Genomic DNA, 27,897 nt, shown 5'->3' on the forward strand with positions numbered 1-27,897 from the left:
AAATAAATTAAGATGTTATGGCAGAGCTGTTAAGAAATATTTAAGGAAATGAACAAAACCAACATGGTTTTGTGAAAGGCAAGTCATGTTTCCCCAAGTTATTGGAACTCTTTGATGAAGTGGTGGGTGTTGTGGATAAAGGGAAGTTGGTGGATGTAATATACTTGGATTTTTGAGGCCTGAGGCTTTATAAGTAATTGTTCGCACTGCAGTTCAATTATTGTGAGCAGTTTTGGGCGCCGTGTCTAAGAAAAGATGTACTGGCATTGGAAAGGCCACAGAGGATGTTCCTGAGAATGATCTCGGGAATGAAAGGGTTAATACATGAAGAGCATTTGATGGCTCTGGGTCTATACTCACTGGAGTTTTAGGAGAATGAGGAGGGAATCTCATTGAAACCTACCAAATATTAAAAGACCTAGCTAGAGTGGACGTGGAGAGGATGTTTCCAGTAGTAGGAGAATCTAGGACCAGAGCGCACAGCCACTGAATACAATGATATCCCTTTAGAACAGAGATGAGGATGGGGAATCTGTGGAACTCATTGTCACAGACAGCTGTGGAGGCTAGGTTATCGGTATTTTTAAAGCGGAGGTTCTTGATTAATAAGGCTGTCAATGGTTACAGAGAGAAGGCAGTAGAATGGAGTTGAGAGGGACAATAAAATCAGCTATTATCAAGTGGCAGAGCAGACTCAATGGGCTAAATAATGTAATTTTATTCCTATCCCTTATGGTTTAATGGTTTTATGGCCCAATCCCATATCTAACTGTTTATATGTAAGGTTTGCAAAATGTGTCTTGGTTCATTGATGGATAAGTATCACTCTGGAGTGTGAACAGGAGAGGAGGGGAATCAAAAATGTGTGATGAAGGGATGCAGGGGACATATGGGGATAAGGACTGGAGGATGATCGGAAAGAGGGTGAAAATCCACCAGGTAATTGAGGATTACCTGATATTGGGAAGTTCAACATTGGGTTGTAGACTTGTCAAGTCTGATTGTGCACCGTCCCTGTGAAGCACCTTGCAAGCATACAAAAGGGGAATCTTAGGGGTTTTAGTGTAATACCCATGTTAATACAACTCTCTGATTTAACCTATAGGTTCCTACCATCACCAGGTTGGAGGGGCTGTGCTACAACCTCACGAGGAGCAGGGCACAGGCAAGAGGAGCAGTCTGCCATTGCAAGGCAGCCGTCGGAAGAGCTACCCCTGTACAGATAACACCTTCAGCAAGGATGAGTGGGACAAGGCAGCTGGGTAAGAGATGGGCCTCCATTTCCCCAGCGTCTGTTCCAATCACCATTGAGTGCATTTCAGTTTAACGGGCAGCGTTTATTCTTAATCTCAATCAGGCAGATTTTTCACTGGCGCAGAGTTAGTAGATGGGCACAGAGATTATGCAGATGCCGGAAACCCAGGGCAACACATACTAAAGGCCGGAAGAACTTCACGGGTTAGGTCGCATCGATGGAGAGGAATGGACAGTCAACCTGTTAGGCTGAGACCCTTAATCGTAAGTCCTGATGAAGGGTCTCGTCCTGGAACATCAACTGGTCTATTCCTCCCCATAGATGTTGCTTGCCCAGCTGAGTTCCTCCAGCATTTAGTTGGTGCATGGATGTTGCTAAACCACGCTACAATCTTCAGTGTGATCTCAGGCACTGTCTCCTGTAGGAAGCTGAGCCCTGCAGCTTGGTGGGGCCTAGTGAACCACAGCATTCCCTACATAGGCCCACTGGCTGTTAAAATGACCAATTACTGGACATTTGTAATGTTCTTGACCTCTGATGTCAGAGAAAATCATTTGATAACAGAAATTACTTAAAACGTTATAACACTAAACACACACTCTTAAAAATGATTAAACTAAATACAATGGATTCTGGTTAATTGGAATACATTGGGACTAGTTCATTTTGGCCCAACTAAGTGGCTTCCCCAATTAGTCAAAGTTTCATGGAAATAGTTAAAATGGTATTAAAAAGACCAACTACCATTTAATTGAGTACCAATTCATGTATATAAATGAAATACAGAACAAATGAGAACACTATCAATACTGCTAACAGTACTATAAAACTGTGCATTTGTTTCTGATAGTTATTGACAAAGGAATTCATATGCTGCTGTGATTGGATGTAAATGAACAAAATCAGTGCAGATAATAGACTGCCTTCATACAGTGTTTTCAGTGATTGCATCCTTTAAATCTTCCTTATCACTGTAACATTCAAGATGATTGTCGATACCTGAAAATGCTTAATAGTTTGTAAATTGTTGAAGTTGTGAAATCGTTTCATTTTCACTCGCTGCTGTTTCTGGCATCTCCAAACCTGAATGCTTGAAACTGCAGTGAGCAAAACAGTGCCAAATTGTCTTATGGCTTATTTCTCAGCAACTATCAGTGACAAAAATCACTGCTTTTTGAATACACACACACACACTACTGATGCTATGTTCTTACAGAGCTGCCCTAAATAAGTGGCTGCCACAATTAACTGATGATCCAATTAACCAGGATCCACTGTAATTAAATCAACCAGAAAACTTTACTTCCTGGCAGCCATGGTGTACCATTCTCCGCTTTGTATTTCCCATTCCTTGCATCATTTGGGTGATTTCATCCCTCCTCCTTGATCACTGGAGAGAACAATACTGATTGGATGATACATTTTAGGTGAAAGAAAGTTGTCTGTGGAAAGGGCTCTCATACAATTGAGGGGTTGAGAAGGCAATATCGTCATCCTCAAATGTATAGAGAGAATATTTTGTGGCACTCTTTATGAATTTTTTTCCCAAAAATATACTTTATTCATATTACATGCAATAAATATAATCACAGCATGGCTTTCGCTTTAGTGATTGTACCATCAATCCAGCATTCTATCACAATGCATCAACACCACTCACATTTCCTCTAACAAAGCACCCGTTAAATGTTGAGAATCTGTTCCACAGGGCTCAACCCCTCTGTGTCCAGTAGTGTTTACACCACTGACTGTGGTCCTTCCCCACAGAGCCTGCATGGTGAAGGACCAGACTTCTGTGCATACCCTGAAATATGCTGATCGACAGTATTCGCAAGTGAATAAAATGGTGGTTTTTCACACTCATCCTTTTTTATTTAAAAAAAAATACAATATATAAAAATATGTATAGGAATTAAAATTCTGTCAGTACTTCTCTCTCTTCACAAATCAATCGAAGGGCCAAATGGCCTACTCCTGCACCTATTTTCTATGTTTCTGTGTTTCTATTTACAAAGCATCAGTGTTTCATTTTGAACAACACATCCGTGTTGCACGTACAACAATACCAAAGAGAAACCAAGGTGTTTCATTGTGAAAGATCTAAAGAGCCTGTTAAAATGGCAACCTTACCAAGCCGTTTAGAACACAAAGAATGTTATCATACCTGTGTTTTAAGTATTTTTTACTTCAAATATTGAATTGACTTTATTTCTTACATCCTTCACATACATGAGTAAAAATCTTTACGTTACGTCTCCATCTAAATGTACCATGTGCAATCATAGTAATTTATACAAATTTATAATAAATAGAACAATCAATGTAATATAGAATACACTCAAATCAGCGTGAGTTCATCAGTCTGATGGCCTGGTGGAAGAAGCTGTCCTCCGGAGCCTGTTGGTTCTGGCTTTTATGCTGTGGTACCGCTTCCCGGATGGTAGTAGCTGGGATAGATTGTGGTTGGGGTATTCTATTCACAAAATATATTTACAGTACCTAACAGTGCATGCCTTCCATTGCATTCAGTGTTGTTAAGTCAATGCCTTTGTTGTATTATCAAGTTAGTATGTACGGTCTATGTACAAAGCCCCATTGTCAACCATAACCTCCTTGAGCAACACACCATTCAAATGTTTGTGCAATGGTTGCACAGGAATTCAGTGTCCAAAGATGGTAGATTCTTAGATCGGAATCTTTCTTTACAAATCTTTTGTGCCATCTGCACGCAGCACATATCCCTGCAGCCTGGAACGTACCTGTTGGAAGACCAATGAGTTCCAGGCCGATAGAAGAGCCCCTTTCTCCGATTTGGTGGTCTTCCACCCAGTTTGCCTCAGTGTGAAATGCCTTAACCTTAACCTTACATATGACTCTGCTAGCCAAAGGATGCTCATGGTTCATGCGTTTGTGAATATGGTCGCTCAGAGACTCGTACTGTCCTCGCTGTGTCTCCACACTTCTCCATGTTGTCTGTTACATTGTCTTAGTTTTTTTTTCTTTCTCTTCTCAGGTTGTCTGTGTCTCAACTCTGAGCTCTTTCCTCATCAACCTCCTTACTGCCTGGGATGCTCCCTGCCCCTGCCTCCCCTCCATCCTGTATACTCACTTGCATCTTCGTGCTTCGCCGGCGCTGGACTATTTCCTCACTGTGTTGTCTTCATTTTTTGTTGGCAGAACCATGAACCTCTTTCCTTGCTGCAATCCCACCTGACATCTGCCCACAGCACTTCCCCACGACCACCAGAACCATGTTCCAACCCCTGCTCCCCAGCAAGAACACAAGCAATTTGAGAGCACGTGTAGGCCACCCGGCCCCTCCATTCCATACAATCATGTCTGCTCCCTCCCAGGCCTCAACCCTTCCTCTGCACCAGTTCCCCGTAGCCCTGAATTCCTCGATCTTTCAAATATTTAACAAATTCCTTCTTAGATGCCTCAACTAAGAGCGACCTCCACCACACTTGGGGGAGGGGGGGGAGGGGGCAGATAATTCCGGATATTCCCCACCAGAAAACTGGCAGAGCTGCAGTTCTCCATCCTGCCCCCCATTCCCCTGGCCTTCCAACCCCCTCCTCTCCTACATCTCTCCAGGTTCAGTTCAGACGGGGAACTGTGACCTTCGCCCACTGGTGCTGAGGGCGTAGAGTCGAAGATACTGACACTTTGGTTCGTACGTTAAACAGATACCTTAGCAATCACAACGGACTCGAGCAAGAACAGGAAGACAAATTTTGGTCTCAGGCCTTGGAAGATTTAGAAACTTGCGGACAATCAGAGCTGTTGAGAGAAATTGAGGTAACTCTCCTCTTGTTTTATTGTTATTTTACACTGTGAAGTCCTGGGTTGAGTAACCCTCCTTACCCTCACCTTGATTGGAGACTGGGGTAGGGTGGGTGGCTATTGGTAATCTTTAGACAACACTCCTGCTCAGATCTAGATACAGTGAAGGCAGAGAGGACTTTCCCATCAGTCGGAGAGTCTGGGATCTGAGGGCAATAAAGAGAAGTCCCTTTAAAACTGAGCTGAAGATGAAGTTCATCAGTTGTGAATTTGTGGAATTCTTTATCACAGAGGGATGTGGAGACCAAGTCACTGGGTGTATTTAAGGCAGAGATTGTTAGGTGCTTGATTGGTTTGGAGGTTAAGGGTTATGGGGAGAAGGCAGGAGAATGGGGTTGAAATAAAAGCCACAATTGAATGGCAGCATGGACTTGACAGGCCGAATGGTCTATATCTTTACTCCGATATCTTCGGGTCTTATAATAAATTTCCAGATAAGATCAAAGATAGAGCAGAAACCATGGTCCTGCGGAGGTCCAGGGAATGAAAGGTTCAAAATAAGAGGAAATATTTGATGGCTGTGGGTCTGTACTCAGTAGAATTCAAAAGGATGAGGGGGTTGTCATTGAAATTTACTGAATACTGTATTGAAAGTCCAGGACAGAGTAGATAAGTAGAGTTCAAAGTAAATTTGTTATCCATCTATGTATATATCCCAACATACCACCTTGAGACATATTTTCTTGCAGGCATTTACAGGAAAATAAAGAAGTACAATAGAATTTATGAAAAACGATAAATAACAAAGACTGACAAACAACCAATGGGCAAAGGAAGATAAAGTGTGCAAATAGTAAAATGTAAATGAATTATACTGAGTTGTAGAATTCTTGAAAGTGAGTCTATGGGTTGCGGAGTCAGTTCAGCATTGAGATGAGTGAAGTTATCCACGCTGGTCGAGGAGCCTGATGGTTGTAGGGTAATATCTGTTCCTGAATCTGGTGGTTTGGGACCTAAGGCTCCTGCATCTCCTGCCTGATGCAGTAGCAAGAATTGAGTGTGGCCTGGATGATGGGGGTCCTTGACGATGGATGCTGCTTTTTTGTGGCAGCGCTCCTCAGAGATGTGCTCAGTGATTGGGATGGCTTTACCTGTGCCTGGACTGCATCATCACTCTTTGTAGACTTCCCATTCCTGAGCTTTGGTGTTTACGTACCAGGCCATGATGCAACCAGTCTAGATACTTCCCACTGTGCATCTATAGATGTTTGTCAAAGTTTTAGATGACATGCTGAATCTACGCAAACTTCCAAGAAAGTACAGGCGCTGTCGTGCTTTTGTTTTTACGATGGCTTATATGTGCTGGTTACAGGACTGATCCTCTGATATGTTAACACCGAGGAATGTAAAGCTACCTCTCCCTCTCTACCTCTGATCCCCTAATGATGACTGGATCATAGGCCTCCAGCCTCTTCCTCCTGTAGTCAATAATCTGCTGTTTGATTTTGCTGACGTTGAGTGAGAGGTTATTGTTGTGGCACCACTTCTCACCAGATTTTCAATCTCCCTCCTATGTGCCAACTCATCACCACCATTGATTCATCCGCCAACAGTGGTGTCATCAGCAAACGTAAGTATGGCATTTAGCCACACAGTTATAGGTATAAAAATGAGCCGAGCAGGAGGCAAAGTGTACAGCCTTTTGGTACACATGGGCTGAAGATGATTGTGGGAGAGACGTTGAGGATGTTTCCATTGAACATTAAAGATGAGCTTTATTTGTTACATGTACAATCAAGCATACAGTGTAATGCACCATTTGCGTCAAGTCAAATCAGTGAGGACTGTGCTGAACTGTGCCACAAGTGTAACCACACTTCTGGTGCCAACATAGTATGCCCACAACTTGCTAACCCTAACCTCTAGGTCTTTGGAATGTGGGAGGGAACTGGAGCACCATGAGGAAATCCAGGTGATCATGGGGGAAATGTACAAACTCCTTACGGACAGCAGAGGGGATTGGACCCCGATGTTACAGCTGGCGTTGCAATAGCGTTACGCTAACTGCACCGGCAGCTTACCGTGCCATCTCCTGCTTTGTAGGAGAGTCCAGGATCCAAGGACACAGCCTCAGAATGAAGGGATGTACTTTTAAAACTGAGATGAGGGAGCGATGAATCAGTGGAATTTGTTGCCTTAGGAGGCTGTGGAGGCTAAATCATTGGGTGTATTTAAGACAGAGATTGATAGTTTCTTGATTAGTAAAGGTGCTAAGTGTTACAGGGAGAAGGCTGGAGAAAGGGTTGAATAAAAAGATCATCTTTGATGTGTAGAAGCTGAAGTCAGTTAGGACCAACTGAAGAGTTTATGGTTGCAGTCCACGGAGTATCTTGGACTTGACTCTGAGAGATGAACAGGTGGGATCCTGGTATTAGCCAGCTTAATCTCACAGATGCTGGAGAATTAGCTTGTGGAGAAAGAGCTGCATGAGATAGACTGCCTAGATGGGTGAACAGGCCTGTAGTTGCCTGGAGCACTGGAGGCTGAAGTGCAGGACCATGGAGAGTGGATGCATGTAAAGGATTAGGAAGCAGGAGTGAAGAGGATCTCCAGCTGGTTTAAAATGATAGAGGTTGCAGAACCTGGGAAAGGGTCAGAGTGAGACAGGAAGTCTCCTGTGAGGGAAGTGATCCTCTCCCAGGGACAGGCAGTGGTCAGTCCTCTACAGATAAAGCACTAAGTCACCTCCTTATTGTAAATCACCGGAACACCTCAATTAGATCCAAAACCTTCAGGGTTTCCATCACTAAGTAAACCACCAGAAGCTTGTGATTAGATTTAAGGTTGTAACGCACTCTGGGTCATCACCATGCTGTGTATAAACTTGCTCATGAACCCTTGCTGAATCTCCGGATGGTATTTTCTAATCATCTATGTGGTGTATGTTTATATGTGGCGTGTGTGGGGTGAGGTAGGCATGTGTGTGATGTGTGTGTCTTTCTATATATGTGTGATATCTGTGTGTGTATCCATGTATGTGTGTGTTTGTGTGTGTGTGTGTGTGTGGGTCTGCCCATATGCGTATGCTGTGAGGGTTAGGTTTAGGGTCAGGGTCTGTGTCTGTATGCATACGGATAAGTCTGTATATGTTTATGTCCATCTACCTGTGTAAGTCACTACAGCAGGGTAGTTCTGCAGTGCTGTACGTTACAATTGTATTTCTTTCCCCTTAAACTGATTTTCATATTTTTATCACTGCCTTCACTTTTTCCCTTCATTCACTATTAGATGCGATCAAATTCTCCAGCTATGATGAACTTTTAAAAACTTTCCATTTTCTAGGTGACTTTTAATTCTACCTTTATTGTTTTTCCTTCCTGTGATGAGTACAGAATCTGGGTTGTCACTCCAGCCTTGAGGCAGGGCTGCTTTATCGGTAATGTCACCTTTCAGATCAGATATCGACCAAGGTCCTCTCTAGGCTCTCAGACACCTGACACTGTCCAAAGGACACCAGTGTCCCAGCCAGTGGTTGTCCTGATCAATATTTGCTTAGCAACTGACATCACTTGTATAGATGATCTAGGCAAATCTTGCCCAACTTGGTGATAATCTCAAACAATTATCTTGTGTGTCATGGGAATACTGAGCAGAGATTATTATTGATCAATGATTTAGTAACAATAATTATGGAACTTCTAAAGGAAAAAGGATGAGTCCTTTAGTTATATGTATTCATTGTTTTACTATTAATAAAAGTATACCAGAGACAGACTGAAATAAGTAAAGCATTTCAGAAAGCCTGTTAAAAATATCAATATTAATCTTTTAAAAGGACAATTAAAACATCATTTCTAAATAATATTGTTATTGTAACTATTTACTATCCAAATGCTGATCTGTACACCAGGTCTGCAAAGATTGCAAAATGTATCTTCCAATGTCACACATTCTTACAACCGTCAAGATGGCATGAGATGTTTCTGGTGAAGACGTCTCAGTGGATAAAATGTGATTGCTGCTTCATTCTGATAATCATAGTGTAACTCTTTAAAGTGAGTGGAGTTTAACTAATCGAGGAAGCAGCATTGCACGCCAATGCCATCTTGGGCAAGTATGCCATACGTTCAGCACCCCTGACAGTGTGAGTAAATTATCCTGTATTTCTGACAACAAAAGGACTCTTCCAAGAAAAGTCACAAGCAAGAGAAAATCTGCAGATGTTGGAAATGTAGGTGAGGACAAGAGGCCATGGAGGCTGGAGGGGATAGGGTTCCTCTTGTCCGCATCTACCACCCCACAATCCTCCATGTCCAGCACATAATTCTCTGGAACTTCCGCCATCTCCAACGGGATCCCACCACCAAGCAGGTCTTTCCCTCCCCCCACTTTCTGCAGGGATCACTCCCTAGTCCATTTGTCCCTTCCCACTGATTTCCCTCCTGGCACTTAACCTTTCAAGCAGAACAAGTGCTACATCTGCCCCTACACCACCTCCCTCACTACCATTCAGGGCCCTAAACAGTCCTTCCAGGTAGGCGACACTTCACCTGTGAGTCTGTTGGGGTCATGTACAGTGTCCAGTGCTCCCGGTGTGGCCTCCTGCATATTGGTGAGACCCAATGTAGATTGGGAGACCTTTTCGTCAAGCACCTACGCTCTGTCCACCAGAAAAAGCAGAATCTCCCAGTGGCCACCCATTTTAATTACACTCCCATTCCCATTCTGATATGTCAATCCATAACCTCTACTGTCGCGATGAGGAAAAACACCTTATATTTAGTCCGGGTAGTCTCCAACCTGTTTTCATGAGCATCGATTTCTCGAACTTCTGGTAATGGCCCCTGCCCACTCATTCTCCTTCCCCTTTTCCCTCTCTCACCTTGTCTCCTTGCCTGCCTACCTTTCTTCCATAGCCCCTGTCCTCTCCTATCAGACTCCTCCTTCTCCAGCCCTGTACCAATCAACTTCCCAGCTCCCAGTTTTATCTATCGCCTTGTGTTCCTCTCCCCTCCCCCCCAACTTTTAAATCTACTCCTCATCTTTTTATTCTCCAGTCCTGTCATAGGGTCTCGGCCCGAAACATCGACTGTACTCTTCTCCGTAGATGCTCCGTGGCTTGCTGAGTCCTCCAGCATCTTGTGTGTGTTGCTTCACAGAAAGGTAGCTGAATTACTCTGCAGGTTTGGGACTTACTAATAGTACCTATACTATTGAAGACACTCTCATCCATACTAAATGCAGTGTGACCCTGCTGTGGGATAAGTGATTCTCCCTCGGAACAGTAAGTGAACAGATATTCTCCAACCTTGTTTTTTTAAATCACCTGAACCCCTCAATTAGACTTAAGCCAGTACCATTGTAAATGAACCACCCATGAATAGGTTTCAAATATTTAACTCATTCTCTCTAGAATTCCACAATTGGATTTTTATCCACCACATGAGTAAGCAGTAAGTTCTAGATTGTAACTAATTACAGCAGAGTGACACAGCAGGTAAACTCTAGGTCCAATCCTGGCCTTGGGCACTGTCAATGTGGAGCTTCTCTCAGTGACTGTGTGTGTTTCATCTGGGTGCTCTGGTTTCCTCCCACTTTCCAAAGATGTGTGGATCAGAAGTTTAATTGGCCACTCTATATTGGCCTTAGTGTATAAGCGAGGGGTAGATTTCGGGGGTGGGGGGTGGTAGTTGAAAGGAATGCAGGGAGAATAAAATGGAACTACTGTTGGGTTAGTGTAAGTAGGTGTTCGGTGATCAGCATGAACTCAGTGGGCTGAATGCCCCTGTGATGTGCTCAAACGTGGAAAGCTGCCTTTCTTCACGTCGTCTTTTGCTAATTAGTTTAAATCTGTACCTTCTAGTCCATGACCCTTCCGTGAAAGGGATAGGTCTCACAATTCTATCTCGCCCATCATAATTTTGTCCCTCTATCAGGTTAACCTTCTCTGCTTCAAGGAAAACAGCACCAGTACTTCTAATTCTTCATTTTAATGGAAATCTCCGAAGGGCCTGCCCTCCCTCTGAAACTACGTGAGCAACATTGGCTGATCTAAGGTCCTCATGGAAATTTTAAGCCATGTGTTATACCTCCTTGCATGAATTACTTTAGTGTCCTCAATACCCTCACCCTTTTCCTATCAATTCCCCTCACTTCCTACCCCCATATTTTTCTTATTAGCTCTCAGTTCATTCTTCTCCCTTTCCCATTCTCATTCCACAACCTACAGACTCACTTTCAAGGACTCTGCAACTCATGTTCTCAGTATTATTTATTTTTCTTTATTACTTACACAGTGGTTGTTTGTCAGTCTTTATGTATAATCTTCATAAATTCAAATATATTTTATTTTTCTGTAAGTGCCTTCAAAGAACTGGATTTCAAGATGACATACACATACTTTGATAATAAATTTACTTTGACTTTGATTTCCTTTTTCACCACATCTGTAAGTTTCCATATGCAGCCAAGTTGCTTTCTACTCTCAGCCTGAAATGGGATGTAAATTCATTTCTCTGGCTCATCTTGTACCTTTTCTCTTTCATCGCTCAAGGAGTTAGGGCATTGCTTGTCATACCTTCTTCCCCTCAGGTAAGAATGAATCTGAACTGTTCTCAGCCCATTAAGAAATTAAAGGCCGTTCTTTGTTCCTGTGTAAATTTGTCTACCAGTCCCTGGTTCTAGTCAACCCACGCCAGATCACCCACTGAAGTTAGTCCTCCTTCATAAAACCCAGTTTTACTCTCATTTCCTCAGTCTGTGGAATTTGTTGCCACAGATGGACGTGGAGGCCAAGTAACTGGGTGTACTTAAAGGAGAGTTTAATAGGTTCTTGATTAGCAAGGGCATCAAAGGTTCTGCAGAGAAAGCAGGAGAATGGGGTTGAGAGGGATACTAAATCCGCCATGATGGAATGGCGGAACAGACCTGAGGGGCCAAATGGCCTAATTCTGCTCCTATGTTTACGGTCCTTATCACTGATCCATTCAATTTTGACTGGTGCTGGAAAAGTAAAATGATTACGTTGGTAACACAAAGGCTTGAAAGGACAATCTGGATTCCGGACTCAGATCCCAACAAGGAAGGCTCAGGATTCAGTTCATGATCTGCTATTGTTTCTGAACATAAATTACACCATCTCTGTCTAAAACAGCAGCCTTATTTACCATACACATTCATTCTGTACTTACTGCTGATTCTTTGTAACCTACCCCTACCCCCAATACTATTTCTTGCTTCCTCGATAACCATTTCCCCAGTCCTCTGTGCCCCTTACTCCTCATTTATGTTGTTTCTTGCCAGCTCCCATCCCGCTGCCTAATCAATTCAAACACCTCTCTGCCCATCCTAATCCCACCAGCCAGTGGGTCTGTGATTCCAGTTCTATGAAGATGCAACCGTCCTTCTTGAACAGGTCCTTCCTGTCTCGGACCTGACCCCAATATCCCACAAAGCATTAGAGTCGGGGTTAGAAAATCTGAAGCCCTTCCTCCTTCATCTCCCTCTGTGTGCTAATGCCGCATCCTCCTCTGTCCACCCTTGTCTACCGACTTTATAGCATATAGTCCATCCAACCACCAGTCTCACGGTAATGCATCGCAGCCAGCTACGGTGAAGTCAATGACTGATGCGGCGTTGACCCTGTTGTGCTTTTATTCACAAAGCATCGGCTTGTTGGTACATTAGCATTGTTCACTAGTTGGCGCACTGACTATCCTCCAGTAGATACTACAAACCTTCCAAACATCCCTTGCCTTTATCTTTTTATGTATATTTATCAGTTTAAAAGTCTTATCACTGAGCATGGCAACAAGCCCTTCAGTCCAACTTAACCATGCCATGTTCAAGCTAGTCATTTCGCATGTCCTTATCCCAGTCCCTGTCCAAATGTCTTTTAAATGTTGTTATTGTAGCTCCCTCTTATTATTTTATCTAGCAACATGATCAATAAACATACCTCCCTCTGAGTGAAAACTTTATCCCTCGGATCCCTGTTAAATCGTCGCCCCTCACCTTAAACCTGGACCCTCTTGATTCCCGAACCCTGGGAAGAAGACTGAGTGCAACCATAATATCCCTGTCCCTCAGGATTTTATGCTGCTCTACGTGATCTCGCCTCAGTCCCCTACACTCCAATGAAGTCCTAGGCTGCTCATCCTTTCCCAAGAGGCCCGGCAACATCCTTATAATTCTTTACTGCACTCTTCCCAACAAATCAGAGCACAATACTCGAAATGCAGTCTCATCAGTGCCTTGTACAACATCTCAGTACTGGAACTGAATACTCTGTACGGCCTTTCTGCGCACGCATGTTCCTGTCGGGCTGCTTGCCAGGAGTTCTGTCCAAGTGAAAGAAAATTTGCCCCAAGTTGCTTGGAAGTGTTAGAAGCATAGATATAGACTGGGAGCATGTCAAGCATCAACTACCCGTTTGGTTTTATGCCAAAGGAAGTGTAGAAGATCTGGGACTATCTTCTCCAATAATTTACTGATGCAGATAAAGTCCTGAGCTAAGTCTTTAAGAGGACTAGAGCTTGACAGGTTCAGCTTCAGACAAGGATTCGTTTCTTTATCACATGTACATTGAAACAAACAGTGAACTGCGTCGTTTGAGTTAACAACCAACACAACATGAGGACGTGTTGGGGGCAGCCTGCAAGTGTTGTCACACATTCTGGAGTCAACACAGCATGCCCACAATGCTTGGCAGAACAACACAGAACACAACAAAACAACACAACAGCAATAGCAAAGCAAAGTGGGAGGGAGGCGTAGGCTCCGGCCTGACCTCTAACTCCCCCACATTCCTGGTTATAGTTGAGGATATAAACGCCATGAAAATCACCTTTTGCCACAACCACTTCCTCAGGCAGCTCATTAAATAAATGTACCAACCTCTGGGTGAAAAGTCTGACCCTCAGAATCCTATTAAATCATTCACCGCTCAACTTAAACCTTATACCCTCTAGTTCCAGATTCGCCAGCCCTGGGAAAAATACTGTCTATATTCATCCTATTTTGTAGTAAACCTGATGAGCATAAATTATGTAAACATAAATTAACATAAATATTGCATAATATACAACACAGTTAACATAAATATTGCATAACATACAACACAATTAACATAAATATTGCATAACTTATACAACACAATAAACAAAAATTGCGTAAGAACAGTTGTGCAAGTTGATGAAATATAGACTGAGGTAGAGTTAGAGTCTTTGTGATTGGTCCAAAAGCTGACAACACAATAGGGTAATGGTTTGTGTAATACTATTACAGCACCAGGCACCCTGGTTCATTTCCCACCTCTAGGAATTTGTCCGTTCTCCCTGTGACCTTGTGGGTTTCCTCGCACATTCCAAAAGATGTACAGGTCAGTAAGTTAGTTGGTCACACTGGCCAGCACCGGCTCATTGGGCTGAAAGGGCCTGTATTCAAAAAGAAACCAACCTGATGGCAGTAGCATGCTCTATCAATTCATGATAGATGGAGAAAAACAAGTTCTTCTGATAGATGTGTGTAGATCTAAGGGGTGAACTTAGCTGAAACTAGTCTACTCAGGTAATAAAAGGACTTTCATGCAAAGGGGAAGTAAACTGAGAACTTGGGGAGAATGAACTAGACCATTAGATTTTAGAGTTTCCTCTTTGGATTGAAGGAGGATGAGAGGTGACTTGATAGAGGTGTACAAGATGATAAGAGGCATTGACAGAGTGGATAGCCAGAACCTTTTCCTTGGGCAGAAATGGCTAAAACAAGGGGCATAATCTTAAGGTGATTGAAGGAGAATATAGGAGGTTATATTAGAGATAAGTTTTTTTAATGCAGAGAGTGTGTAGAATGCACTGCCGTGGGTGGTGGTAGAGGGAGATACGGTAGGAGCATTGAAGAACCCCTCAGATTGACACATGCATGATAGAAAACTGGACAGTGATGTGGGAAGGAAGGATTAGATTAACCTTAGTAGGTCACAAAGTCAGCACAACATCAGGGACCGAAGTAGTGTTCAGTGTTCTATGTTCTAGACAGATATGGGTAGTGGCAGATATGAAATCGGGATAAATGGAGTGAGTTTCCAGGGCAGAGTGGGCTTGGGAGGCTCAGGGACCTGCATGTGCTGGGCTTTGTTTCCCCTGTTGTCAAACCACCTGCAACTCTCCTTCTCCTTGCAGGCTTCCATAATGTCTGGAACTGAGCTGACTTTGGGAATTGACGGGCACCTGTCACAACCCGCAGACTACTCGGGCCTGGGGAAGCTGCAGGGCCAGGCAGCCGCAGAGGGCCAGACAGAATGCTCTGCAGCTTCTGCACTGGCAAAGGACAAGGTTTTGGAATGGAAGAAGATCAAAGAGGAGATTAAAGAAATAACGTCACCCAGTCCTGTGGAGCTGCACAAGGTGAGTGTCCGTAGCTGGCATCAGACAGGCCCTGGAGCCTCCTCCCAATGGTGCTGTGGGACACAAAGTAGGAATTAGACTAAAGAGGCAGAGTAAGGGTTGGGTGTTGGGGAAAGACTTACAAATTCACCAGGGTAACTGAACAGGCAGAGAGTGAATCTGAATCACAAACTGTGAACGGAGAGAAACACAAACCATTACTTACTGGTTGAAATGCCAATTTATAATTGCCCAACATAAACCACAAGATTCTGCATTCCGGAGTAATGCACACGGAATGCTGGAGGAGCTCAACAGGTCAAGCAGCGTCGATGGAGAGGAATAACAGTCATCAGGTTTCGGGATTGGAAAGGAAGGGGGAAGAAGCCAGAACAAGAAGATGGGGGTGGGGGAGGAGTACAAGGTGGCAGGTGATAAGCGAAACCAGGTCAGGGGGAGGTTGGTGGGTTGAAGTGAGGAGATGGGAGGTGACAGGTAGAAACGGTGAAGGGCTGAAGAAGTAGGAATCGGATAGACGAGGTGTAAGGGGGCAAGGAGGAGCACCACAGGGTTCCGGAACGGCAAATAGGAAAATGGAGAGGGATAAGGGTTCAAATTATTGCAAGTTAGAGAACTCAGTGTTCATGTTATCGGGATAGAGGCTACCCAGGCAGAATATGATGTGTTGCTCCAACTTCGACTGGCTGCACAGGGAAGGCTGAACCACCCTGAATCCCTCCCTCAACAGTACTCCTGAGAAGCGCCAGGCACATGGCGGGATTGTTGTTGACCTTAAGATATAGGAGCAGAATTAGACCATTTGCTCCACCATGTCCCTTTCAACACCATTCTCCTGTTTTCTCCCTTTCGACACCCTTTCTAATCAAGAACCTACCGACCCCCACTTTAAATATACCCAATGACTTTCACAGCCACTTGTGGTAATGAATTCCACAGATTCATCATCCACTAGCTGAAGAAATTGCTTCTCATCTCTGTTCTAAAGGATGTCCTGTTCTGAGGCTGTACCATCTGGTCCCCACTATTGGAAGAAGCCTCTCTGTCCAGGCCTTTCACGTGCACTGAAGCTGGGCAAAGGCAGTGGGTAACGTGTGTGTGGGTCGGCTTCACTTACACTTACACATCGGTATCACAATGAAGCCTATTGGCCATCCTGACTGAGACACACATAAACACACACTCACATGCACACTTATACACAACACAAACACTCTCTCAATTGCACACGCATAGGTCAAAGAACACTGAGGCTGTCTACAAGAAGGGTCAGAGCCGTCTCTACTTCCTGAGGAGACTGAGGTCTTTTAACATCTGCCGGACGATGCTGAGGATGTTCTACGAGTCTGTGGTGGCCAGTGCTATCATGTTTGCTGTTGTGTGCTGGGGCAGCAGGCTGAGGGTAGCGGACACCAACAGAATCAACAAACTCATTCGTAAGGCCAGTGATGTTGTGGGGGTGGAACTGGACTCTCTGACGGTGGTGTCTGAAAAGAGGATGCTGTCCAAGTTGCATGCCATCTTGGACAATGACTCCCATCCACTCCATAATGTACTGGTTAGGCACAGGAGTACATTCAGCCAGAGACTCATTCCACCGAGATGTAACACTGAGCGTCATAGAAAGTCATTCCTACCTGTGGCTATCAAACTTTACAACTCCTCCCTCGGAGTGTCAGCCAATAGGCTGGTCCTGGACTTATTTCCACCTGGCATGATTAACTTATTATTTAATTATTTATGGTTTTATATTGCAATATTTCTTCACTATTCTTGGTTGGTGCGGCTGTAACAAAACCCAATTTCCCTCGGGATTAATAAAGTATGTCTGTCTGTCTGTCTGTCTGAATACATGCAGCACACACACTGCTGCTCGGGCAGACAAAGTAAATTTATTCTCAAAGTATGTATATGTCCTCATATATTGAGATTCAAGCTATTGCAGGCATTTACAGGAAAATAAAAAAAACAACAGAATCTATGAAAAACCATATATAAATAAAGACTGACAAACAGCCAATGTGCAAAAGAAGACAAGTTGTGTGAGTAACAGGTTACAGGAAGAAGGCAGGAGAATGGGGTTGAAGGGGGCATTAAATCAGCCATAGTGGAGCAGACCCGATGAAAACAGGAGTCCTTGAAAGTGATTTGAGGTTGTGAAATCCGATCAGATTTGAGGTGAGTGAAGTTATCCACACTGCAGGGTAATACCTGTTGCTGAATCTGGTGGGGTGGGACCTAAGGTTCTTGTACCTCCTGCCCAGAGGCAGCAGTGAGAAGGGAGCATGGGCTGGATAGTGGGGGATGTGGCTTTCTTGTGGCAGTGCTCCTTGTAAGTGTACCTGTGATGGACTGGGCTGTATCCACCATTTTCTATTCCTGGGCACACCAGGCTGTGATCCAACCAGTCAGGATGCTCTCCACTGTGCGTCCAAAGAAGTTTGTCCGAGTTTTAGGGGACATTCCAAATCTCTCCACACTTCCAAGGAAGCACGCTCACTCACACACTCGCTCATTCACACAGTGCAATGGTATTGGTAGTTCCAGTGACAGTAAGGAATGGGGATCCATTTCAAATCCATCAAGATCTGAGACTTTCAGAAGTTGCGGGAGGGTGGGGGGGATGTTCTTCTTGGTGATGAAGGTCATGGGTTGTCAAACAAGTAAAGCACTTGGCTGCAGGCTGACGAGGTCCCCTTCAGACTGGGCACACGCTGCACGTCTCTGAGCTTTGCCAGGTATTACCCTTGATGATGGGCTCTGCTGGGACAGGTGGCAACTGAAAGGGCTTTACCTTTGTTGTGAGAATCTGGGAAGAGAGATGGAGATAGGATGTTTCCTGAGTAGGGAGGGTCAGAGATCAAGAGAAGTGAATGATGCATGTGGCAGTGCTACCTGAGGTAGGGTGGTGAAGTTTGTAAATCACAACTGATCTGCCTGAAGGAGGGAAAGGAATGAAATAGAGAGAAAGCTGGGACTTCCACGCAGACTGCTAGGTTGTTATAACTAAGTTGGTACGACAAATCAAAAACGTTAAAGCCAATAAAAATAATTAAGAATGTAACAAACCACATCCCTTCAAGTACACGGGATTGTGACCACACAGGAGACAGAATATTTTCCCCAGCCTTCGTACTTTGGAACTATAGTAAGCTCCTGATGCATGGCTGATCAAGTGACAAAACACGGGCAAATGCCAGGGCTGTTACCTCTGTCCAAGAATCATTAACCTTTCCAGGCATCTCTGTGGGCAAATGCCACAAGACCCTTGCGAAACATGGGGGGAAAATGTGTAATTAAAGAGGAATCACTCTGCAGTTCCAGCCTCCAGCACCAAGTGGCAGCAGAGGACAGTGTAAACTCTTGTACTATTTAACATGATCAAGCTTAAATCCTACCTGTCGTGAACATTTAAGGACTACCTTACAATTTTAATATAAAGAATGTAGTGTCAAAGAGAATTATACTGATGAGTTACTTCATTGCATCGATGAGCTGTGAAGGGAGAGAAACACAAACCATGACTTACTGATGGAAATGCCAATTTATAATTGCACAGCGTAAGCACAAGAGGTTCTGCAGATGCTGAAAATCCAGAGCAATGCACACAGAATGCTGGAGGAGCTCAGCAGGTCAGGAAGCGTCCATGGAGAAGAACATACAGTCAAAGATTTGGGCTGAGACCCTTCATCAGGAATGGAAAGGAAGGGGGAAGAAGCTGCAGAGGAGAGGAAGGAGTACAAGATGGCAGGCAATAAGTGAAACCAGGCAAGGGGGAGATGAAGTGAGAAGCTGGGAGGTCATAGGTAAAAAGGGTAGAGAGCTGTAGAAGAAGGAATCTCTTAGGAGAGGAGAGTGGATGATGGGTGAAAGGAAAGGGAGGGATCTAAAGAGAGAAGGAAATGGAAGAAATTACAGCAAGTTATTTCAATGGATTTTCATGCCATCAGGAGAGAGGCTACCCACGTTTTCACCCTAGGAGCAAATTATAGCTGCCAATTAGCCTACCAATACACAAGTCCGTGGCATGTGGGAGGAACCCAGAAGAAACCACATCATTGCAAGGAGCACCCAAGGTCAGGATTGAACCCATGACTGTGTGAGACAGCTGACCTACCAGCCTGCACTGTCTAATGTAAAGAAATAGTTCATCTCTGTTATAGGCCATTCACTATTGTGAAGGGTTCAATAAATTTGCTTTGAAAGAAATCTTTAAGAAGCAACTCTCTCTTCTCAGATTACAATCCATAAACAGTCGGAGAACGAAGAGTTTGGTTTCAGTATTTCCGACGGCCTTCTAGAGAAAGGGGTTTATGTCAACCTGATACGACCAAATGGTCCGGCCGATGGCAGTGGACTCCAACCCTATGACCGGATATTACAGGTAAGATAAAAGCACTTTTGGCTTAGGAGACCTGTGGGAGACTGATATTTAGTGCCCACCCCTAGTTGCCCCAGTGAGCGTGGTGGTGAGTTGCTGCCTTGTATCACGGTCCTCCTGCCCGTGAAGATGCACCCACAAGTGCTCGTGGGGAGGGAGTTCCAGGAGTTAGTCAATGAAGAGCTGGCAAGTGAGGATGGTGTTTGACTTGGAGGGGATCTGAAGATAGTGTTGTACACGTGTACCTTCTGCCCTTGTCTTTCTTGGTGGTAGAAACTGGAAGTGTTGCTGGTGCTGTTAACTGGGATTTAAGATAACTATTTCTCAGCTTGTTTATTATGTGTATATCAAACTATACTGTGAAATGCATCGTTTGTGTTAACAACAAACCTATGGATGTGCTGGGAGCAGTTTGTAAGTATGCAACCTCCCTTACTGGTTTCATGCTCCACCCTTCCTTTTCAGATTCCACCACCTGCAGCTCTTTGTCACATCCACCTATCATCAGCCAGCCTCTGCTGCTATCTTTACCCTCGTCTGCCAATCACCACTCCTCACCTGGATCAACCTATCACCTGCCAGCTCTTTGTCACGTCCACCTATCATCAGCCAGCCTCTGCTGCTATCTTCACCCTCGTCTGCCAATCACCACTCCTCACCTGGATCAACCTATCACCTGCCAGCTCTTTGTCACGTCCACCTATCATCAGCCAGCCTCTGCTGCTATCTTCACCCTCGTCTGCCAATCACCACTCCTCACCTGGATCAATCTATCACCTGCCAGCTCTTTTACAGATATCAGATTCATTTATTGCAACTGCCATCGTTTGTGCTGACAACCTAGGCTGTGCTGGGGCCTGCACTGCTCAGCAGAACAAGACAGAACGCGACAAAACAGAACCAGTGCCAAAGCAACAACAACAAAACAAGCCCCATTCCTCTCACCCACCCAAGTACACACTTTCCGTACCCCTTCCCCTCACCTCTTTATACTGGCCCTCTCCCTTCTGCTCTTTCAGTACAGTGGAAGGGTCTCGGTCCGAAACGTTGATGTCCATTTCCCTGCACAGATACTGCCCGACCTGCTGAGTTCCTCCAGCACGTTATTTGCTTTTATTCTCTCCAACATTTCAGACTCTTTAATCATCCTAAGCCCTTCAGTTTCTTCATCAATCTCTCTACTTCAGAATCAGGATCAGGTTTATTATGACAGTCATATGTCAAGTAATTTGTTGCTACTTGAGCCCGGTCTATTCAACTGAGCCTCATAATTTAACACTTTTGTTTGTGCTGTGCAAGGAGCCCTTGATCTCTTCCCGTGATGTACTGATGTGATGGAAGGATTTGCAGGATGACAATGTTTTTCCGTGGATTTTAGTACATGTGACAATAATGAACCAATTTATCAATTACTAATTAACTTTTGATCAGCCTGTCCTCATGCAATCCAGCCTGCAGCTTTGTCAAGTCAAGTCACTTTTTATTGTCATTTCGACCATAACTGCTGGTATAGTACACAGTAAAAACGAGACAATGTTTTTCAGGACCATGGTGCTACATGAAACAGTACAAAAACTACACTGAACTATGTGAAAACAACACAGAAAAAAAACTACATTAGACTACAGACCTACCCAGGACTGCATAAAGTGCACAAAACAGTGCAGGCATTACAATAAATAATAGACAAGACGATAGCTACAGTAGAGGGCAGTAAGTTGGTGTCAGTCCAGGCTCTGGGTATTGAGGAGTCTGATAACTTGGGGGAAAAAACTGTTACGTAGTCTGTTCATGAGAGCCTGAATGCTTCGGTGCCTTTTCCCAGACGGCAGGAGGGAAAAGAGATTGTATGAGGGGTGCGCGGAGTCCTTCATAATGCTGTTTGCTTTGCGGATGCAGCATGTAGTGTAAATGTCCGTAATGGTGGGAAGAGATACCCGGGGGAGGCTTGAACAGGGATGGGATGTGAGCCAGGTGATATCACCCTCTCTGGGCATTCTCGCTCCTCCATTCTCCCGTCATGTAAAAGATACACGTAATACCAAGCTCAAGCACAGTTTCTGTCCTGCTGTTATCAGACTCTTGAATGGATCGCTAGTGCGATAAGATGAACTCTTGGCCTCTCAATTTACTTCATTGTGATCTTGCACTTCAATGTCTAGGTACACTGCACTTTCTCTGTAGCATTTACACTTTATTCTGCTTTGTTATAGAGTCATAGAGCACTACAGCACAGAGACAGGCCTGTCAGCCCATCTAGTCCATGCTGACCATGCTGTCTTGTTCCACCAACCTGCACCAGGACCAAAGACCTCCATACCCCTCCCATCCACATACTCCCATAAATTTAAATTAAATATTGAAATCAAACCTGTATCCACCACTTCTGCCTGTTTGACCCTGCTCAACCTCAATGCACTGTGCAATGATTTGATCTATATGAATGGTACGCAAGACAAACTTTTCACTTGGTCATGGTAGTCGTGACGCCAATGCGTTCTCTCTCCCTGCCGGCAGGTGAACCAGATCCAGACTGGAGACTTCGACAGTTGTCTGATGGCGCCGCTCATCTCGGAGTCCGGTGGCCGTCTGGACCTGGTGGTCAGCCGCAGCCCTCTGGCCATGACGGCGCGCAGCCGGTCCGAGGACTGTGAGGGCTCGCGCAATGCCAGCCGCCCGCAACAGCGCAAGGAGAACAGGAAGAACACGCGGACACTGTGAGCAGGAGGGCAAGAGCGCCCCGCCCCCCACCCCTGCTGTGAGACAATTTCTGATGGTGCTACCAACCTTTCCGACCTTTCACTCCCCAATCCCGGTCACAGGCGAACTGCTCCGAATGGGAAGAGCAGGGCCTCTCCAACACTGATTACTGCCCGCTCTCAGGGTGTCCAACCATCCTGGGCTTAACATCTCCAGAGGACTGGTTGGTAAGGCACTTGCACAAATGCTTAGTAGCTAGCAGAATATTGGAGGTAGGGAAGAACTCTGACCAGACTGAGCATTGGGGCAAGATGTCTTAAGATAGATCCTCCAAGACCTACATTCACCCAGAGTTGGTGTGGCTCCCTCATTCCCTACAAAGGGTGGCAATAACAGAAAGGATTTCCTTCAGTATTAATTTATTTGGAAGTATCTTCTTTTCCTCCTTAGCCTTTGAATGTTTGTTTTTTATAGAAAACACCGACTAAATATTTAAGTACATCAGTTGTAGACTGAGGGTTAGTGTGGGGCTAGGGCCCCTCATCAGTTCTCAGGGAAGGTGGTATCGAAGCATTGAATTTACTCAAACCGATTTTCAATACTCTTACCTTGGGGATGCTGACCCATTAGCACCCAAGAGGCTAGCAATGTCTGGAAAGGGGGTCAAAGCCATATCCGACCCAGGGTCCATGAGGGTTCTCGCTCTGCCCTGATTCTGGGTTTGCCGGGCGGGGAATGGCCAGTCAGGACGGACGGAGGAGAAAGCCGCAGGGGACAATCTGAATGGGAACTCCCTTCAGACTGAACGAAGCACAATTAATGCACTCAGACTTCATACTGTGAGGCTGATGTGATGAGTTTGTTTGTGTCTGTCCTTACATGTTAAATTATGCATTGTTTGCGTCAATGTTTGTTTATAAACAAGGAAATTGCACTTCTATAGATAGCTGAAAGCCATTAATTACTAGAATCATCCTGACGCCATCCTTTAGTGGTGAAAGCATGGCACTAGGTGTTACTCTGTTAGTCAGTGATTGCCACCTTCATTCACTGTGGCCGTACTGCCTTTCTCTCTCGCTCTCCCAAAGCCGCCGAGTCCCAGCTTACTCATTACGGGCCCTGTGACCGTCAAAGCTTCGCATCCGCAGATGCTCGATGGGGAAAGCGGGGTGGGTGGGGCAGGTGTAGTAGAGAGGGTATCCAGTAGGTGATGATTGGAAGGGTCATACCTTGGCCAAATCCCCTCTCTCTTGCTCCAAAGCAGTTTCAACCCTTGTCCCACAAGCTATACCGAACTAAATTATCAGCAGTTAGCAAGTCTGTTATGAATAGGTTGCTAAGGCAGTGTTGATTGCCCACGTCTCTAAGCTGCCCACTCACTTGCTTAATTATCTCCTCCACTTCTCTAGGACACTCTCTGGTCGGACTTGGGGGCGTAGGAATCTATTCATGCAGTGTTGAGTCTCCGGTATTCTCTACTCCAGGGATTCTGGAGCTGGAGGCCGGATCATTGGAGGTGGGGGAGGGTGTAGGTACATCCTTTGAAAAATCGATGGAATGGGGACTATGGAGATTTGGCACAGAAGAGGAGTTGAGGCCTGGGGTAGATCAGCAATGATCTTAATGAGTGGCTGGACAGGCGGGAGGGTCTGAGTGGCCTACTCCTGCTCCTTATGACCGTAAGAAATATCCACACAGTTGACTTCTGCAAGCTCGGCTGGGGAAGTCCATTGTTCCTCACTCTGAGTCCATACCTGCAGGAGCACACAAGTGAGATGGCCTGTCAAACCCCCTGTAGTCAGCTGGCTTTCTCATTGTCTTCAACACATGCAGGAATCAGAAACCTTAGAAGAATATCTTAGCAGAGAGAGAGAGAGAGAGGGGGGAGGGCAAAAGTGTCAAGAAATGTGTTAATGTTCATAAGCACCCTCCTGCCATCATTTATCTACATCGTAGCCCCTTCTCCTTGTTAGTCCAGTACAGATTAGCAGTCCTTTTACCCCAGTGTCAGAGACTCTTTATTCCAAATGTCCTTTGGTACCATCTCTGGCCAATAACAGTGTGCCATATAATGTCAAAACCCAAATTACTACTGGGGGAAAGAAAAACATTCTCGATGTTAATCACAAATAATATTGATAGAAACTATTTAAAAGAGAAGTTAAAAGGCATTAAAATGTACCCTGCTCTTTTCAGGGCAACAGTACCTACTAATGCCATCGGAACTGATGCATCCTTAAACGTGTATTTTTAAATGTGTAATATTGAATGGTTTATGCTGTATGCCCTCGATATTATTTTTCTATGAATTTTTCTTAATCGCTTGTTATAGCACAATGTGACAGACTTAAATCTTTTGGTCCCCACTGGGATATATTGTTAATATATTTCTGTATGAAAGGAATTGCAATGAAGAAGTTTTTGTATTGCAATAAAAAATGATGGAGGATGTTCGGTTTAGGATGTGGATGTTTTTGTTCAGAGCACGTTGCACCTGTTTTTATAAACAGGGCAAACATAGGGTGAGTTTTCCAACACCAACTTGTGTATAAAGTGCGGATGCCCCCCACACCGCCACTGACGCTCAGCGACAAGCTGCTCTAAGAAGCCGTCAGCCATAGGCATTCTACAAATGTCCTCTCTGGGGATCCAGCACCAACTAGATTTTCCCAACCTACCTACATATTGAAATCCCCCATCACTATTGTAACGTGGCCCTGTTTAAATGCATTGTTTATCTCCCACTGTAATTTGTATCCCACATCCTTACTGCTGTTCGGGCACCTGGACAAACTGTAACTCCATCAGGGTCTTTTTAACCTTGCAGTTTCTTCACTCTGCCTACAAGGATTTTAAACCTTTGATCATATGTCACCTCTTTCTAAGTATTTGATTTCATTTTTTACCAACAGAGCTACCCCACCCCCTCTGCCTGTCCTTTCTATACAAGGTGTATTCTTGGATGTTAAGATCCCAGCTATGATCTTCTTTCAGCCATGACTTAGTGATGCCCACAACATCATACCTGCCATTCTCTACCTGTGCTACAAGATCATCAACCTTGTTCTGTACACAGTGTATTCAAATGTAACAACTTCAATCCTGTATTCATCACCCTTTTCGATTTTACCCCCATGTTACACTTCAACTCATCCCACTGACTGCAATTTTGCCCTATCGTCTGCCTGTCATTGCTTGCAGTCAAAGGATTGAATGGATTCAAAGTACATTTATTATCAAAGTCTGTATGCAGTATTCAACCCTGAGATTCCTCTTCTCCACAGACAGCCGGGAAATAAAGAAAACCATGGAACCCATTCAAGCAAAAATATCATCCCACCCACATGCGTGAAAAGCAAATCACACAAACGGTAACAAGAACATCTCACTACACACTGCATCTACTTGTGTACCAACTGCCCCATCCTCAGCCCTATCATTCTGGCTCCCACCCCCCTGCCAATTTAGTTTAAACCCTCCCCAACAACTCTAGCAAATGTGCTTGCCTGCAAGGATATTGGACCCCCTTGGGTTTGGGTGTAACCTATCCTTTTTGTGCAGGCCATACCTTCCTCGGAAGGGATCACAATAATCCATAAATCAGAAACCCTGTCCCCTGCACTAACTCCTCAGCCACACGCTCATCTGCAAAATTATTTTAGACCTACCCTCACCGGCACATGGCACAGGCAGCAATCCAAAGATTACTACCCTGGAGCTCCTGCTTTTTAGCTTTCTACCTAACGCCCTATATTCCCTCTTCAGGACCAATTCCCTTTTCTTACCTACGATATGTTGTGGGTATCAGTATGTACCACGGCTTCCAGCCATTCACCCTCTTTCTTTAGTATGCCGTGGACCCGATCTGAGACATCCCTAGACCCAGTACCTGGGGGGCAACATACCATCCAGGTGTCTCTTTCATCTCCTGTCCGCTCCTCGATCACTACTGCACTCCTCTCCTCCCCCCTTCCCATCTGAGCCAGAGTCAGTGGCAGAGACCTGGTTGCTGTGGCTCCCCCAGCAGGGCATCCTCCCCAACAGTAGTATACGTATCATTGATGGGAACGGCCACAGGAGTATGCTGTACTCGCTCTCAATTCCCTCTCCCGGCAGTCACCCATGCACCTGCCCCCTGCAACTTCCCAGTGACTACCTCCCTGTAGCTCCTATCTATCACCTCCTCATTCTCCAGTTCCTTAACACGGACTCGAAGGAGCTGCTCTTCATCCAGATGCAGTTATCAGGGAAACTGATCTCTCTCCAGAAGTTTCCACATCCCACACAAAGAACACACAACTAACCCTGGACCTATTCGCATTGCATTGTACTAATAAACAAAGAAAGAGAAAGAAAAAATTACTAGAAACTTACTTTGAGATTCTGCCTGTTCTTGTCCAAGCCTCTTGAGCCAAAGCCTGACCACTCTAACACTATTCACTCACACAATGGCCACTCTGCTTGCATCTCCTGTCTTTTTGTTGCCCTTGGCCAAGTGCTTAAGAAATTATTATGATTGCAGCCCACCGAAAAGTCCTGAAAGGACCCGAGCTCTTTATGAACCTCAGCTTTAAAAGTGACGGCTGGTATTTAAGGTGAGAGGGGAGGTGTTTAAAGGAGATTGAGGGGGTAACATTTTCACATAGAGGATGGTGTATATATGGAACAAGCTGCCAGAGGAAGTGGTAGGGGTGGCTACAATTACAACAGATACATGGATGGGAAAGGTTTAGAGGGAGATGGGCCAAACTCAGGTAGGTGACATGGTTGACATGAATGAGTTGGGCCAATTGCCTTGATTCCACATTGCTTAACTCTATGACTAGGGATGGTTATTGAGAAAGGGAGGGAAGTTAGGGGTCAGGGTAGGGTTTAGGGACAGGGATTTGAGAAAGTTATTTCAGGCTGGAGTCTAGGCCTCCACTCTGCTCTCGAAGGCCACAAGGTGCACTGTGGTCGGATGTCGGACCGGCAGACCTGTAAGAACAAGGTCAGGTGGCCCTCTCCCCATGTTAGCAAGTCATCAGTGGGTTCAGGAATATGTCAGCAGGGCACGTGAGAGCTGGAGCCTCCCTCCCCACCCCCCTCCAGGTATGCAAGTCAACAAGATGGGAGCCCAGGCCTTGTGTTCAGAGTCCCATCACTGGTGAGTCCAGTGTTCAAGGGCTGGAATCCAAGACCCCCAACCATCGTCAGTGGCAAGTCACGGGGTTGACATTGAATATCAAAGCATGAAGGTCGATCAGATGTCCAGTTCGAAGACTGAAGTTCAATCCAAAGTCCAGATGTTGAGGCCTATGAACCTCTGCGAATCCACTGGGGAGGTTGAAGGCCCAGTGTCTGTGAATTTGTGAGTCTGATGGTGGCAGGAGGCAGAA

The 27,897-nt window shown here is 44.9% G+C and overlaps 1 protein-coding gene across 4 annotated transcripts in view; it reads left to right on the plus strand.

The window, feature by feature from the left end:
* Window positions 1–24,961, plus strand: part of grip2b (glutamate receptor interacting protein 2b) — a 768,811-nt gene extending 743,850 nt beyond the window's left edge. For all 4 annotated transcript variants that reach the window (XM_073072501.1, XM_073072503.1, XM_073072504.1 and 1 more), the window contains exons 20-24: window positions 1,106–1,262; window positions 4,942–5,053; window positions 15,217–15,441; window positions 19,676–19,822; window positions 22,337–24,961. In XM_073072501.1, coding sequence (XP_072928602.1) covers window positions 1,106–1,262; window positions 4,942–5,053; window positions 15,217–15,441; window positions 19,676–19,822; window positions 22,337–22,540 — 845 coding nt within the window. In that variant the 3' untranslated portion in view covers window positions 22,541–24,961. The remainder of the gene's footprint in view (window positions 1–1,105; window positions 1,263–4,941; window positions 5,054–15,216; window positions 15,442–19,675; window positions 19,823–22,336) is intronic.
* The last annotated feature ends 2,936 nt before the right edge of the window (window positions 24,962–27,897 follow it).

This window comes from Hemitrygon akajei, chromosome 19 (assembly GCF_048418815.1).
Source record: "Hemitrygon akajei chromosome 19, sHemAka1.3, whole genome shotgun sequence".
NCBI lineage: Eukaryota > Metazoa > Chordata > Chondrichthyes > Myliobatiformes > Dasyatidae > Hemitrygon > Hemitrygon akajei.